General features: G+C 36.1%; 1 protein-coding gene across 1 annotated transcript in view; it reads right to left on the bottom strand.

Annotated features, from left to right (window-relative positions):
- The window catches only part of WDPCP (WD repeat containing planar cell polarity effector), a 288,768-nt gene that overhangs the window by 144,881 nt on the left and 125,869 nt on the right, over positions 1-18,018 (bottom strand). The window contains exon 9 of the mRNA XM_049784760.1: positions 13,258-13,449. Coding sequence (XP_049640717.1) covers positions 13,258-13,449 — 192 coding nt within the window. The remainder of the gene's footprint in view (positions 1-13,257; positions 13,450-18,018) is intronic.

The following is an 18,018-nucleotide window of genomic DNA, read 5'->3' as shown; positions in this document are numbered from 1 at the left end:
CTGTAATCTTAGAAAAGATTACAACTATACGTCTCATCTATCTTAAACTCTTTTTTTGTATACATGTATAATATACATCCAAAATTTATCATGGCAGTAGACATGCAATAAACATGTGGAATTGAATTTTTTAAAAAAAAACTATAATAATGTTTAAAAACTTTAAACACAGCTTAAAATCTTGAAGAAATAGCCTTAGGGTAGAAAGCTAAGAGGCAAGTTGACAATGAGTAGGGTCTTTCCTCTTACAAAGAGTAAAGTATGAAAGTATGTGTGTGATCAGTAACCAGGCTGTAGTCTGGTCAAGTCAGGGGAAGAGTGAAGGAAGAAGGGATCAGTGCTTCCTTTCTCCAATCTTATTTTTCTTTTTAAAAGGCATCACAAGTTTATCAATAGGGAAAAGTCAAAAAGGAAGTAAGATGATGGACCATAATGCATTTATTTTTTTCCACTGCCAGTGTCATAAATCTTAAATGGTAGTCTGTAGCCCCATCCACCCCATTCTTCCTGTGTAACCTTACCTACAAGAAAGACCCTTCCATTTCTGGGAGGGGTTTTGGGGAGGTGACAAAAAGTTTGGTCTTAGGGGCAAAGGGAATTTGCATGGATGCAGGATGAAGGAGGAAGCAGGAGATTTCTGAGGTACAATGTACAATGCAGGGCTGAATAGGAATGCAGTGTAAATGGTTATGATATAGGCCACACATGTTGGCCAGGGCAAATAAAGATGTTATCTCCTGAAGAAGCCTGCCTGTGAGTGGATTTTCTCCTTGCTGCCACCCTGAACCAGTAGACCCGCCAGCTGGTGGGAATTGGATACATGTGGCGCTGGGATGGCAGAGAAAGGCCCCTCCATTCATCCCATCACCATCCAGCTCCATCCAAAGAGCTTAATTATTTAATTCTACAACTGACACCCAAACATCTTAATTGCCCTGTCCAACATGTGTGACCTATATAATAACCATTTACACTGGATTACTATTCAGCCCTGCATTGTACCTTGCCCCTCAGAAATCTCCTCCTGCTTCCTCCTCCATCCTGCATCTATGCAAATTCCATTTTGCCCCTGAGGCCAAACCTTTTGTCACCTCCCCAAAACCCCTCCCAGAAATGGGAAGGTCTTTCTTGTAGGTAAGGTTACACAGAAAGAATGGGGGGATGAGGCTACAGTAGCCATACTGATCTGCCATCTTACAATGGCTGAAAATTCTTCTATAGGAAGAAAATGTTTTTCAAGGCAATTCCTCCCTTTTCCATAGGAAAAAATGTGTGTGTGTGTGTGTGTGGGGGGATAAATAAAAATATCCAAGTATTTTCTACATTGCCAATCAAGTTTCAGGTAGGTCAGATCCAAAGGATTCCAGCTGATGATGACATAATGCATTGGTGCAAGGCTGTCAAAAAGTCAATGGCCTTCTGCAGGTCAAAAGAGCCAGGTCCTTGATCCAGGAACCCAGTCAAAGAGGCCAATTCAAGTAGGTGATGGACTGGTTGCAAGCAATTCTTTTTCTCCTAAAGGGGTGGGTGACTTTCCATTGCCAAGTGACCAGAAAAGGAAACTTTGTTTAGAAACAGTAAAAATAGCAATACTGCTGTAAAAGCTGTAGATCAAAAATAAAAGCTATTTAAAATTTAAACATCAATGGATGTACATGGAATCTATTATGTTGAATGAAATAAGTCAGAGAGAGAGACAGATACAGAATAGTCTCAGTCATCTATAGGTTTTAAGAAAAATTAAAGACATTACTGTCTTTAATTAGCTCATCAATTTGAAGCTCATCAGAAAGAGTGGTGAGTGAATGCTGTTAGGGAAATAACTACACTAACAACTAGCATGATAATGTTAAAGAATGAGAGAAGTAGAATGCCTATAGCAAATACAGGCAGGGGTGGGGAAGGTGAGGACATTGGTGTTGCACTGATGAAGGGAAGTATTCTGTTTATGACTGAACTCAACTACAAACATGTTTGTAATCACGTGCTTAAATAAAGATTTATATTTAAAAAAGGGTCTACTTAGGACAATAACTGTTATTTTAAAGGTGACTGGGTTGTTAAATTCTGTACAACAAAGTTATATTTATAATTATCTTCCTTCAAGAAGCGAAAACTCTGATCTTATAAGGACCTGGGACAACGAGATCGACTGACTACTTCCTGCTGACATGGGGCACTGTGGGATTGCCAGTTTCACTTTTTTGATATCTACCTAATGGAGAATAGGGAAAATGACAAAACTGGGTTTATATTGGGTCAAAAAGATAAATAAAAATAAGATAATAAAGATAAATAAGATAAATAAGATTTTTGTACAAAAGTATAAACGCAGCTGAAATGCTTGAAAACAAGAGGATTCTTTATATTGTTTCTTAAAGCAATGAAAAATCTAAAAGACTTTTTGAGTCTCAGAGATGTCAATTGCTAATGAAGCATAACAGAATCCAGAGTTTCTTTTTGGGGGATGTTCTCTATAGAAATATAAACATAGCCTTGCCCTGGAAGTACTGTGCTGTCTGTTACTCAATCTTTATTAGTTTTCACCCAGATAGGTGAATTAATTGTTTTCTGAGTCTATACATCTTCCTGAAAGTGTCTTTAAGAAGCTGTATGGGGTTCTCCTTGAGGTAAATTAAAAAAAAAAAAGTTAAGGTTAGGAAGTGAAGCAGAGGCATGCCCCTTTCTCTGTTTTTTAATAATTGAGTTTTGAGAGTTCTATGAGCACGTTCAACAATGGCTTGTCCTTGAGGATAATAGAGGATGCCAGTATATATTTGATTTGCTATTCTTTGCAAAATGATTGAAAAGTTTTACTAGTGTAGGCTGGACAATTATCAGTTTTGATGGTATTGAGAAAAAACATGACAAAAAAAGCACTGTAATAAAAAGAATCAAATGGTGTTAGCTCTTTCTGAAGTCATAGGGACAGCCCATATAAAATAAATATAAATAACTCCATGTACAAATGGTTTGATTGGGAAGAAGTTAATATGAATCATATCCATTTGCCTCTGGGCTTAGTTCTGACCACATAGGGGTGCAATGCAAAGGAGTGCAAATAGAGCAAATATGGACTATTTTTGTGAACCTGTCTTCACAGGATGTGATAGTGTACATGAAGGTGATGAACATTTATGTGTAGGGCATTATGCTCTTCTATAGGTGATTAAATATGCATTGCTGGGTGATCAGCTGATTCATTTTCTAAAGCCACTAGACTCAAGAGAACAGAATGAGATCTTACATGAGTGATAAAAACAGATTCAGAGTGCTTTTGTAAAATTGCTTTCAGTTATTGAAGCAAATCTTGAACCACAGGGTTATGAGCATTTATGGAAGCAATAACAATTCCAGGAAAAAGGCCAAATATGGGCATTAATTGTCAAAAGCTCCAACAAAGAGGGTTAGAAACAGAGTTTAATTGAAGAGAAAGCATGAAGTGGTCTTACAGTCAATCTCCTAGGGGGGAGGGAGGGATGGAGAGAGGGGGGGAGGGGGGAGGGGAAGGGAGAGAGAATTTTGACCAGGGCAAGAACTAGACAAAGGGAAACTGTAATAGAGGCAGCAAAAGGCAACAGGAGCAGAGAGTCTGGCAAACATTTGCAATTCAGCAGCAACCATTCAGCAGGAGCACTTCAGCCCTGGCTTTATATACCCCAAGGCCAACTGTCCTTCAGTATATGTGTATAGTAACTGACATCTTCACCCTTAAAGGGACAGTACCAGCTTATGGCTGACCATGGGCCATAACAGTCTCTCTTTTCTTATAGCAATTATAAGCACACAATTTAAAAATTAAAAAGTCACTGAATATGCATAACTTTCAGAAAAGGAATGTCATTAATTAGAAGCTGTACAAAACTAAAGATGCCAATCATTTGTCTTATTTATCTAATCTTCTATTTTCATTACTCCAAATTTATATATTACAGTAAACATTCTATATATATAGAAAATAAAGGACAAAGAGATAATATACATGGTGTTGCCCTAAAGTTATTATATGCTAGAACTGCAGCTTGAATTCAGATTAGTCCAAATCTAAAAGCCAAGGTCTTTGCAAGTTTGCTACTTTGAAAGAAAAATAAATAAATAATTTACACTGGGTCCAGAGTAACTGTATAGCAGGTAGGATGTTTATCTTGTACACCGCAGAATCCCAGTTTTGATTCCCAATATCCCTGAGCCTACAAGAGTGATCCATGAGTGCAAAACCAGGGATAATTCCTGAGTATCACTGGGTGTGGCCCCCAAACCAAACAACAATAGTAATACTAATTTTACATGTATACATAAATTCATTTTCTGTGTAATAAAACAGAGATTAAGAAGAACAGCATCTGTGAACTTTAAGTGTGTTTAGAGGGGAGAAGAGAAGGTAGAATGACTGAAGAAACAAATTAGCCAAATGAAAATGGAGATCACTAACATTGGAGTGGGAAAGAGAAGTTTGTGTTTCTTTTTCATTATCCTATTTTTGCCAAGTAGTAAATAATAGAGGAAATGACACTCTGCGTGAATGAAGAATTTTGAAAAATAGTGTTCTCAAGGAACACTACTGATTTCTAACAAAGAAACTTAATTCTTTGAGTTTACTGAGTTATCCTGAAAATAGTGTGTTTTTTAATGTAAATGTATAATTAAAATAAAACATATAAAAACTAACTGTTCAAATCAAAAATTATGCAGGGAGCAGAGAAATAGTACAGGGGCAAGGTACTAACCTTGCATGTATGTGGCTGACCCAGGTTTGATCTTGGGTAACACAAATGATTTCTTAAACATTTTCAGGAATGATCTCTGAGCACAGAGCCAGGACTATGCCCTGAGCACTTCTGTGTGTGGCCCCCAAAATAAAAATAAATCATACAAATGTAAACCAATAAAATTATTGCTAGTGTTTCACCTATTTATATGAAATATGAAAAGGGAAAGAAAAAATTTTCTTTTACTTCATCTTTTGAAAGTAATATTATATCCTGACTAGTTTATATGACTTAAAACCCAAGAATTTAATTCCAAATTGAATCAGACTCTGTATAACAGCCACAAGCTACAGCACACTACAGAAGTATCACATGAAAGTTTTGGTAACAGAGAACTCTGGGATTCTGGACAATTTAATCTTCTGGAACTGTAGTTTTCTCATCTAGAAAATGAGGATTTATTTGCCTGAATTACAGGATTGCCACATAGAATTTAAAGTAATATACTTAATATGTAGAGAAGATGACCTTAAAAATAGTGGTTGTTGGGGCCGAAGTGATGGCACAAGCGGTAAGGCATCTGCCTTGCCAGCACTAGCCTAGGACAGACCGTGGTTCGATCCCTTGGCGTCCCTAGATCACTATCATCACTAGATATATACTAAGGCATCACTAGCATATACTAGCATCATTATATATATACTATTCCTATTAAAAAGTTAAATATGAATTTTCTGGGGCTGTAGTGATAGCACTGTGGGTAGGGCATTTACCTTGCATTCAGCCAACCCATGTTGGCTCATTATTGCAAATTATGTAATTATTTATCAGTGTTTGGTAACAGGTTTCAGGGATGTTTCATTAATAATAAAATCATTTTTGAGGAGATTTATTTATGAATGTCTTATAATAAAGATTGTTTTCTAAAACCATAATCTATAAAATAGAACATCTTTGGGGCTGTAGTGGTAGGGCATTTGCCTTGCACTCGATCTCTGGCATCCCATATGGTCCCCAAGCCAGGAGCGGTTTTTGAGCGCAAAGCCAAGAGTAACCTGAGCAACATCAAATTTTTGTTATATGGTTAAAAGCTAACAAAGTACATACATTTCTTTGGGAAAGTTACTTTTTAGATATTTTTATTTTTTAACTTCAATGTAGTTATGTTTTTTAAATACTTTTTATCAGATTATAATAATATTATTTATCATTATTATTTTGAGCTTAGGGCCATACTGGTGATGCTCAGGGCTTACACCTGGCTCTGCACTCAGGAATTCCTCTTAGCAGTGCGTAGGGGACTATGTATTATCTCTCCAGACCCACTTTTAATCAAATTATACTACATTTAAAGTTTATTACATTACATGTTTCCATCAGTTTTTATTAATCATTGTAAGAACATGTGTTTTAATTCTTATGGGATAAAGTTGATTTATAAGTTTGTAATTCCATATCCCTGATAACAGGTTTTAAGATTTAATATCTCTATTTATTTATTTTTTGGAAGGGGGTGCCTCCAAATGATTTCAGGACAGTGGGTATGGAGGTTCAATGTGAAGGCTTCAATCTGCAGTGTTGCAGGAATTACCTGAGCTCTTCTGAAAGTGCTCGGTGAACTGCCAGGGTTACATCTGGAGATGCTCCAGGGACCATGTGTTGCCAAGGATGGTGTCACATGCAAAGTATCTACCATACTCCTGTAATATCTCTCTGACCCATCTGCTTATGTGTCTTTAAAATTGATTTGGTAAAAAATTTCAAAGAAATTTTTATCATGGCACTTAGTACAATAGTCAAGTTATAGAAACAGGGGCCGGAGTGGTGACACTAGAGGTAGGGTGTGTGCCTTGCAAGTGCTAGCCAAGGATGGACCGTGGTTCGATCCCTCCGCATCACATATGGTCTCCCCAAGCCAGGAGCAATTTCTGAACGCATAGCCAGGAATAACTCTTGAGCGTCAAACGAATGTGGCCAAACAAAACAAAAGAAATAAACAAAAACAAACAAAAAAGATACTTAAAAATATAAACAACCAAATGCTCAACTAAAGATGAATGATCAAGCAATTGTAGTATTGATACACAAAGGAATACTATACAGCACTAAGAAAAAACAAGATCTACAGGATACTATGCTGAGTGAAATCAGTCAGAATGAAAGAAATAAATACAGAATTATCTCATGTATGATATTTAAAGACATATATCAAGGTAGCAATAAAGGGATAAAAGCAATGCCATAGGAGACCTAGTTCCACACAATTGAGTTGGGGAAGGGGTTTAGAAAGGAAGGACATTGGGATCATTGGGGAAGGATACAATGGTGAGGCGTATGGAATTTGAATTATTTGCATAGAAAACCATCATTAGCACCGTTGTAAATCACAAACGCTCCATTTAAAAAAAAAGAGGGACATTTTCTGTGTAAGATATCTGAAAAATACCCCGTACTAAGAAAACTTTATCAAATTCATACAGCTGAAATACTTGCTCAAATACAAAGGTAAGAGTAATTGGTATTGTCATGACATTTTTGACAAAGCAAAATAATTAAATAGCTTTAGAATGATAGTAATATCTTTCTAGAAGGAAATACAAATATCTATGGAATTTAAATAAAAATACTACTATATTTCCAATGTGGATATGCAATAATCTGCATATGCACATTCCAAACTATGCTTAGTGAGATTTCTGACAGTTTTACTTTTTCTTTATGTTATCAATTGATAATTTAGCAAAAAAAATTTCCCTAGAATATATAACTAACTCTCTGCTCTGTGTTTATAATTAAGATATGTACTGTTGTTTAGAGCTTGGTGGTGTGAAATTAGATCAGCATTTTTCTAATGTCCATAAAATAAATTTGAAGCATGTTCCTCCTCTAAAAGACAAATGATTCAGTTACAGAAAGCTTATTTCTGTTTCCTTTGTTTTCTCTGGGGGGGAACCGCTTGGTAAGCCAATTTTCTACTTAGAATTTACTGTTGAAACTCTTATTGGGTTCTGTCTGAGGGCTTTATTCTTTCCATGGTTTGTTATACAGAAGAGATGGCTTTTCTCCTCCATTCCCCCCTCAGTTTCCTGTAAAGCAGCTCTTCTCAATTTGGGATGCACAGTAGAATCACCTAGGGAACCTGATGCCTGCTCCCACTCTGGAAATAATGATGTAACTGGTTTGGGGAAGCTCCTTTGTAAAGCTCTGCAGGTGATTTTAATGTGTTACCAAGGCTAAAAACCACTATTCTACCATCTTACAACTGCCCAAATAAATAAAAGCTTATGTCATTTTTAAAATGACTTTTAAAAATCCTCCCATTTAATAGTTGTAGAGATTAAACATATTTTTCTATATGACTCAAACTTTGTTAGTTTGAGTTTTAGGAGTTAAGAGTATATTCTATTTTTTATTCTGATGATCAGCTTGAGAAATCTAAAATGGTCTCTAGTTAAAAAAGAAGGAAGTATGCCCTAATTATTATTTTTATAGAGTAGTGGTTTTATTTTTTTCCCACATTAATTATTTTATTTAAAGACCATGCACTACATGGTTGTTCCTAATACATTTGTTTCAAAACCAGTCCCCTCACCAAGGTAAAATCTCCCCACCACTGTTGTCCTCAAATTCCCACCCATAATTTTAGTCACTCTGACTTGCATTCCTGAATGGGATTTCATGCAACATCATTTAAATACTACACCCCCTCTACCAGTTAGTTCAAGGTATTCTTTAATGGTTGAAATACATGTGTACACTCAAAATATATGTATATATATTCCCTAAACATTTCTTTCAAAACACATTTACCTTTCATTTACTGAGTTGATCTGAGAAACTGAAAAAAAAAAAAAAACCTTTAAAATGTTTCCAACAGTTTAATTATGATGAAAGAAATTAACTGGCAAAAGCCAGTTTTTTAGGACAAGAGACAATTTAAAAATTCTAAACTAAATATCTTATATCAGCATCCAAAAAGGGAAGATATTAGCTATTAACTGATTACTGGTGAAAGAAAAACAGTCTCGAGAAATTTGGTGATTATGCAATAAGTTGTACAACAATATCACAAATGTTAACACTATTGTAACCATGTTAAGCTATAATAAAGCTTTTAATTAAAAATAAACATGTTTAAGAGAAAAATGATGTGAAGATATAAAACGCTATGAAAATTATACTGACATAAATGGGTATTCTTCCATATATGCAAATTATGGAAATTGACTCAGAAACATAAGCATTCTTTTTTGGTTTTGTTTTGGGGACATATTCTTTGGTACTAAGAGTTTGCTCTAGGCTCTGTACTCATGTATAACTCCGGATCGGCTAAGGATGATGAGAACACACCATATGGGATGCCGGGGATCAAACTTGGGACAGTTATGCTTTAAGAAACCACCCTATCTGCTTATCATCATTCTGGCCCCAAAATGAGTATTCTTAGAGGATAAATACTTGAAAATCACATAAGTCATAAAAAAATCTACATTCTTCGAAAAGCAGTTTTGTAGGTTTGTTTAATCAAACATTTGAGTATAAGATAGTTCCTTTTCTATTGTTTAAAAGTGCATAAAACAAAAACACAACACAGTTATTCCGTGGGGCTAGTAAAACCTTGACATAAAATTTAAAGAATTAAGAAGAAAAATGTAAAAGGTTTCACATGTGCTCAAATAAATGATCGGGACATAGCTTTTATGTTTTCTCCTTGCTATCTCTCTAATTTACCATTACTATTAACTCCTAAAAGAGCTAACACATGTTCTTTCTAGAGAACCATTTAATACTTCACAGCACTTATTTGTTTTGTCTCTTATTGGTAAACAATAAGTTACTTAAAGCAGGACTATTTTCTTATATCCCCTGGCATGAAATCTACTGCTTTATCCCACAATCATACTCAAGTATAAATATGATAACTTCAGGTAGAAACATTGGCAATGCACAGGCATCAGGTGGAAAATACCGAAATAAGTAGAAACCACTTGTACAAAACAGAGGTTCCTAAGAAGAAATAACAATGTAATGGTACTTCAGAGCTAATGAGATACTTACCGTATTTTCCAGCGTATAAGACGACTTTTGAAACAAAAAAAGTCAACCGAAAATCGGGGGTCGTCTTACAGGCAGAGTATATCCAGAAAAAATGTTTCAATATGCCGCTAAACGAAAAGCCACAAAACGAATTTTCCAACTCGATCCTGCACCAATCACTGCAAGGCTGCTTGGACTGCCTCTCTAACTCAGCCAATCCAAGCAGGCTTTTTATGCATGCAAATTAGACAATGTTCTGGACGGAATCTACACTGTAAAAAGCTTGTTCAGATTGACCAGAGTCAGAGAGGAAGTCTATTACAGTATAACCTCTGAACCTTTGCTTGTTGTGATTGGCTCAGTGTGGTACATACAGTTGCAGCACAGGAATGTTCTGTCTTATACAGTGAATATAGGCCTACACCTATGTTTTAACTGTAAAATTAGGGGGTCGTCTTATACGCTTGGTCGTCTTATACGACGAAAAATATGGTATCTCAGGACTGAGGCTGAGTTTACTTTCTCTATCTGCTGAAGACACTTGATCAAGAAACAGCTAATTTATATTTATGCTACAGATTCTAGATAAGATTCTAGATGTTTTAGAGCTCTTGTTAAATCTATCATTTTCTTTGCTTTCTTTTTCTTTCCCAGTGTTTTGCTGTGCATATGCAAGACATGTGCCCTACTGAACCACATCCTTCACCCTTAAGCCATTTGTTTTATTTTACCTCGTTGGTTTTGGGGCCACAATTAGTGGTGCTTAGGTGTAGATGCTCCACTTGCAATAATCCAATCCAATCCCAGGTGAACAGGTCAGAAGTAGGGATACCAAAAGGATTAAGAAAACAAGAGAGGGCCGGAGCAATAGCACAGTGGTAGGGCATTGGTCTTGCCTGCAGCTGACCCAGGAAGGACCTGTGTTCAATCCCTGGCATCCCATATATTCAAGCCTACCAGGATCGATTTCTGAGCATAGAGCCAGGAGTAATCCCTGAGAACTGCTATAGCCAAAAACAAAAACAAAACAAACAAAAAAAAAAGGAAAGAAAACAAGAGAAACATAAGGGAGAAAAATATGGGATCGAGAGGGCATCCAGCCTCATAGTATGAGACTCAAATTGTCCATATACAATGTTTTTTGACCAGACTCAATTCACTGGGAGGGGGATGCAGACAGTTAACAGACAAAAGTACTTATCTATTGCTAATCAAGTTTATGTGGGTCTCTAATCAAGCTTAGGTTGGTCTTTACATCTCAAAAAAGGAGTGGATGAAAGGAAGAGGAAACTAGGACAAAGTCACTGTTTTGGGGAAAGCAGGGTGTGTGCTCTGAGTATTTAACTACATTTCCCCCCTTTTCTATTTACTTAACACAAAAAAATTGAGATGGGCTAGATAGACCGTGCTCTCCATATGCTTTTCTCTGCAAGAGACAGGACCCCAGAATCAGTAGGACCAATGCTGCCAACATCTGGCTGAGCAAATCCAATATACCCAGAGCAGAGTTTATTGAAAAGTAGAAAAACTGGCTTATTTTACATAGGTGCCGTAAGAACGGGGATTAAAAGCTTTTAAACTAGATTAGATTAGAGCAGGGTGGCTTTCCCAGCAAGCATTTGATTATACCTTTCAACTTTCACACTTCAGACCAGTCTTTTTTTTGCCTAAACCCAAAACGTAAAAACTCTCTTTCCCTCATTTTCTTCCAGTTAGTTGTATCACTTTAAGACATCACACTGAGACCTTGGGATCTCTCAGGTGCCATGTCATTGCCAGGGTGGCACAAAGCCTGCACCAGTTCCATCTAAGGCCCTCAGGGGGACCCATATTTTGGAGTGTACGGCCAATCTCAGAGCAACTGAAGTTTAAGTCAAGCCAATATGACAAATATTCAGGGTTTTGTAGAACCCACCTACAATATTTGAATTTTAGAGTTCCTAGGTTTAATAAATATGAAAACCTTTCCTTCAGTAAGATATTCCATTTTACTGGAGCTATGCAAAAAGGGAAAAAAGGATATTCCCACAAAATGTAGTAGGTCCATGGGACTAAACTATTGAAGCATCAGAGAACTATGCTATCTTTCTCTCAGTAAATGACATTCTCCACTATCCCTGATTCATAGGTATAATAACAATATTGTTTCCCAGGACTCAGAGGCTGGTCCTGATGATGCTCAGAGGACCATGTGATGCTTCGAATACAATAAGGTCCCCATGTGCAAATTACATGCACATGTATTCCAGCCACTTAAACATATCACTTTAGAAAACAGAAAAAAGGAAGGAAGGAAGGAAGGAAGGAAGGAAGGAAGGAAGGAAGGAAGGAAGGAAGGAAGGAAGGAAGGAAGGAAGGAAGGAAGGAAGGAAGGAAGGAAGGAAGGAAGGAAGGAAGGAAGGAAGGAAGGGGAGGAAGGGGGAGGGTGGAAGGGAAGAAGGAAGGAAGAAAGAAGGAAGAGAAGGGGGAGGGGAGGGAAGGGGAAGGAAGGAGGGAGGAAGGGTGGGAAAGATTGATTGTATCCAGGTAAAGGCTTTTTAAAAAGCAGGAAGACTTATTACATAAAAAGTAGATTTTTACACCTAAGGTAGATTTGTATTGGTATAAGCTGAAAGTACACACACAAATTCACAATAATGAAAGATGACAAAACCAGAGTCCAGAATAAATATAGTAATATTCCTTTCTCATGAACCCTTATGATAATTCTTGCCTTAGCCATGATTTGGTACCATAGGGTCTTACCAAAATATAGATATTGGACTAATATTTATTAATGACTAAAGTGGAATTTGAAGAATGTAATTGTAGTATAGCTCTGTCAGGCAGGAAGTCATGATCAAGCAATAATGATAATGACAGCAAAATTCACAATAGACATCACTGGCTGAGAGTTACATAACTTTATGGCAGTAGAGATCTTAAGCACATATATTAATTCACTCACTTCCCTTCATTAATCCTACTTTGTAAATAAAGGCTAATAATTTTATTAAGTACAGAGAGCTAATTAGCAGCAACACTGGGATCTGAACCCAGAAACCTGGAGCTTCTCTTTTTTCTTTTGGAAAGGGTGCCTCCCAAAGGTGTTCTTGGGCCCTTTCAGTGACATTTTCCAACACAGGATGGTAATTCAGTGCCAGGGCTTGAAGATACAGTTCTGCTTGGGTCTTGCAAAGCTAGGGACTACCAAGGCCATATCAATATTGCTCAGGGGCATCCAGAACACACCCAATGGTGCTCAGAAAGCCATACTTTGCAGGGTTTTGACTTAAGCATGAACCCCTGTACGTCCCACTCCAGAAGTCTGTGTTCTTAATTACTGAGCTATTCAAACCAGTCATGGAATTATCTGTGTAGCATATGAATACAATACAATTAAGAAGCCCACTTCAATGGAATTTCCTTTCTTAAATATTCTAGGTTTTTAAAAATTATTCACATTTATTTTAGAATAGAGAAACTAATAATTTGTCCTTCAATAAAATGTCTCTATTTGCTCTAGATTTACCTCCAATCTTCCTTGAGCATAACCCAGGAGCAGCAGATTCATTCTGTCTTTCTCAGAAGAAATGGGGGCCCAAGGCCAAGCATCATCACTGATGAGTGGCCACCAGCAAGCCACCATATCCTTAGCAGAGTTCACTGCAAGATGACGTTCTGTTGTTCTGTTTACTGGGCCAGGTATTTCACAATAGGAAATCTAATGGTTGAAAAAGCATATAATATTTTTTAAAGATGTTAAATATAAAAGTATTAGAAAATTTTAAAGCACTGGTAAACATAAGTAAATGCAAGTACATATGTATGTTAAATAAGTGCAAAAGAAGGCATGAGAATTTACCAAACTCTTTTGACACATATATAAGAAAGACATATGTTCAAAATTCTCCCCCATTTTAAGCAGAGGATAGGAAAAGAAGAAATGTGAGTTAGGGAAAAATCAACGGAGTGCAGCAATTCCAATCAATATCAAAATGTATAGTCATGGTTGCTTGACAGCATCGACCTACACACAAAATTTAAGACCAGCTATGTTAAATGACAAGTTCAGTACTACTGACCGAGAGTCTGACTACTGTTTAAGACATAACATGTTAACAATGACTGACAATAATAAAAGGAAAAACAACTTGAGGCAAACATGACTTTAAACATATAGGAGACATATATACATATATTCTGCATAAAGGGATAAGCCACAGAACCATGCGTAAAAGTTTATGCAGCTTTTGAAAATTATGCTTTTCTTTTTTAGGGAGGATTTATAGAATTTATTATTCAAACTATGTTATTTTAGAACATGGTTATTTGAAAACATAAGCACGGCACCATCTGGGTGACACATGCCAAGGAAATATAGATTGCACCGTATTTCTGCTTAAGGAATTAATGGAAGGTTGATAGCTTGGAAGAAAAAAAAAACTATCTTGCCATTGCTGGTCAGCAATAATCGAACCACTTTCTGGGGATTAAGCGCATGGCTAAGCCTACTGGACCAGACACTAGCAAAGGGCAGGGGGTCTTCTTATCAGAGAAATGCTTCTGGAGCCAGTCTCACTACATGACAGATTGCTTTCATATTCCTGTCTGCAAGGCAACAAAGGATGGCAGTAATGCGATAATGCCAGAGTGCAATGGGTGTTAAGAACCCGTTGCATTTATGTATTGTATTTAGTAAATAATCAGGCTCATCCAAATTGTGATCTCACCACTCAACCAAGACCATTAAAATCAAGGTTAATGCTTTAATAATCCTCTGCTATTTTTTAAATATGGTCAAAAGGAACCTTTTTCTATTTGCATGGCCATAATATTATTGACCTCTTCATCCTCTGAATGCACATCAAAAGAAACTGAAATCAAAGTAATTACCAGTGTTGTTCTCTCATGGTAAACATTTAACTCCTGGCACTGTCCCTTCACTGTCAAATAAATTGAATTTGATTTTTTAAATGTAGACAGAAAAACTTGTTAAAGGTTAATAATTTCATGATATTTACCATCTAATTTTCTTTGCCAAATTATTTCAATTTAAAAGAATTGAATTATGATATAGTTCTAAAGAAAAGCAGAGTTATAACACTTTATTGTACTTTATTTCTTTGTCTTAAAAATACAAAAAAAAGAGGTAATGTCAGTCAATATAGATATACTACAGACTCTGAAATGCAAATTTTTATGTCTAATTTCCATTATTTTAAGTATTTTTATTTGAAATACATCAGATTCAATACACGCATTATTTAATGTCATATTGTCTTGTAAACATATTATGAACTCCTAGCTTAAATTTATTATTTAAGTAAATAAATTTAAAACAAAAGAACAGCACTTTTAATTCTCACATAACTCAAATCATGTGTTTCCTGTGAGTTCTTGGGGAATCAGAAGTCTATTCATAATGGTCAAATAAAATGAACAAGTATGAAATATTCTTATAATGAGAAAATGACAGGATTTACTATATTTAAAATGTCTATATTTAAATAGTGAACTGGAAAATGAAATTCATGGGCTGCCAGAGGAAAGTAAGATACTTCTGTGATGTAGAAAAAAATCCATATATTGAAATGGGTTTTTATGAAGTGACTATAATGCAATAAAAAATCTTCATGTTGGGGGCTGGAGATATAGCACAGCAGTAGGGTGTTTTCTTGCATGCAGCCAATTCAGGACGGACAGTGGTTCAAATCCCAGCATCCCATATGGTCCCCAAGCCTGCCAGGAGTGATTTCTGAGCGCAGGGCTAGGATTAAACTCTGAGCGTTTGAGGTGTGACTCAAAAACCAGAACAAACAAACAAAAAAAACCTTCTTGTTGCTCAATTATTTTCATTATTATTATTATTATTATTTATGATTTTCACATTCAAAGTAACTGTGAATCTTTTATGTTCTTAACTAAAATATTTTTACTTTAAAGTAAAATAAAAAGATCCTTGGGGTCAGAGTGAAAGCACGGTGAGTAGCGTGTTTGTCTTGAACATGATTGATTTGGGTTTGATTGCTGGCATCCCATATGGTCTCCTGAGCCTACCAAGAGTAATTTCTGAGTGCAGAGCCAGGAGTAAATCCTGAGCACGGCCAGTGTGACTCAAAATCAAAGCAACAACAAAGCAAGAGAGAGAGAGAGAGAGAGAGAGAGAGAGAGAGAGAGAGAGAGAGAGAGAGAGAGAGAGAGAGAGAGAGAGAGAGAGAGAGAGAGAGAGAGAGAGAGATCTTGCTGCCCAGGGAGATAGCTCAAATGGTGAGAGGACATACATAAAATCTATGAGACATTTATTTCAATCCTTAGCACCCAAAAACCTGCCTTCCTCTACTCCCAGTACCATTGGGTGTAGGTAGATATGACAGCTCTCAAGTAACACTAGGCTCTAGCACTGTTCAGATAGAAGGTTCCATTTTAAATGAGAGAAGGCTGGAGAGTAGTACAAGGGTTAAGTCGCCAATCCAGTAACAATCCTCAGCATCACAGAGAGTCCCCCAAGCTTCACCATTAGTGACTGCTGAACACAAATCCAGGAGTATCCCTTGAGCATTGCTAGATATGGATGCCCACCACCACCTGCCCTGAAAAAATGGTGATTGTGGGAAAATAAGACTTCGAATCTGCCAAATCCAAAAAGAACAATTATAATAACTTATAATTAGTTAAGGTATATCTTTTAGTTAAGGTATAAGGGCCCATATATTATGTCTGATTTTCCACAGGTTTCAATAGGAAAAGAATAATCTGATACTTTCTCTCTGTTGTCATTATTTTTATTACTATTGACATTAATTAATAATAATAGTAACTATTAGTCTTCAGTTTAAAATTCTTTACCAAGATAACTACCACATGCAAGAAATCAAAGTAAGTCACAGAACTTTATATAAAAGCATTAAGAACATAAAAATAGTAAATTATAGGGACCAGAGAGAGAGAATGCCAGGGGCTAAGATACTTGGCTTGTGTTTCATCAACCATAGTTGGAATCCCTAAAGGCACACATGACTCCCCTGAGCACCACCAAAGATCACTCCTGAGCACAGCCAGGAATAGTCCCCAGGTACTACCAATTCCTCATACACATACTCCACACACACACAAAAAAAAAACAAATGGATTAACAAATACTCATGCTTTTGGTATTAGTAAATACTTCAAGTACTTCAAGTAAGTCTACAGTTAGTTGTTCTAGAAACAACTATCTATTAGAAATACTAGTGCCATTTTTTTAAACTAACCAACATACAATACAGTAGTATCACTGACTTCCAGTAAAAGATCTATATTGTACAAAATACTATTATAGTGGTTCACAAGCTGACCAAAAAAAAAAAAAAAACAAACTGAAGTTTATTATAACAAATAAAAATTAATATGTCTTATCCCATGTTAAAATTTTCCTTATTAGAATGGACATTCTAATAAATAAAAATTAAATCACATCTTTACTCAATTTTAGTAAAAAATAATATCAAAAAGCAAAAGTCAGATTAAATATTACTATTTCAAAAGATACACATAAAAAGTTTAAAAGCACAAAGCTGATTTTTAAAATTGTTTGCCCTTGCTATAGAAACACTAAGTATGGTATAAGTGTGCATCTTTTTTAAGGAAGCTGTATATCAGTCCTGTTCCCAGTGAACAGTGAACTGTCTCAAATCCACGTCACAGAGGCTGGATCAATCTTGCAAACACAAGTCATTGCTGAAAAGAGGCCCTGAACTGAAACAGCCTGGAAAATGTATTAGATACTCTTCCTAGCAGTGAGTATGTCTTCTGAGCAGTTAAAATGTAATGTGGCAAAACTTAAATTAAACACATCATTTAAAGTAAAAATCCTGCCTTAACAGATGTAAAGTCCCTGATACAAGGAAACAAATTACCTGGAGTTACTGAAGGAAGAGATACTAGCACATGAAGATTTCTTTTTGCATTTTTCCAGTTATAGTTAGAAACTGGGGGTGGGGGGAGAGTGTCTTTCCATTTCTTGTTTATTACACTTTTCTATTAACCTTTGAAAGAGCTTTCTTTTCTTGTGAAATTGAAGCTGCAGCAGTTTGCTTAGTCTAAAAAAATGACATGGGTCATTTAGGGGAAACTGAGAAGAGTGTACATGCTACTCCTAGCAAGAAAACCAATTTTAAGTGTGTAAAATGCCTCCATTATATAATTTATACTTCTACAATAATTATATGTCTCCAGTATATCCAATATGACCTAGTTAGCTCCCCCTGACAAAGTACACAACAAGCCAGTATAGCAACTGTTTATAGTGAAT

The sequence above is a fragment of the Suncus etruscus genome, chromosome 12 (assembly GCF_024139225.1).
Source record: "Suncus etruscus isolate mSunEtr1 chromosome 12, mSunEtr1.pri.cur, whole genome shotgun sequence".
Lineage (NCBI taxonomy): Eukaryota > Metazoa > Chordata > Mammalia > Eulipotyphla > Soricidae > Suncus > Suncus etruscus.
Note: the sequence above shows the minus strand (reverse complement) of the source record. Positions and strands in the feature narration are given on the sequence as shown.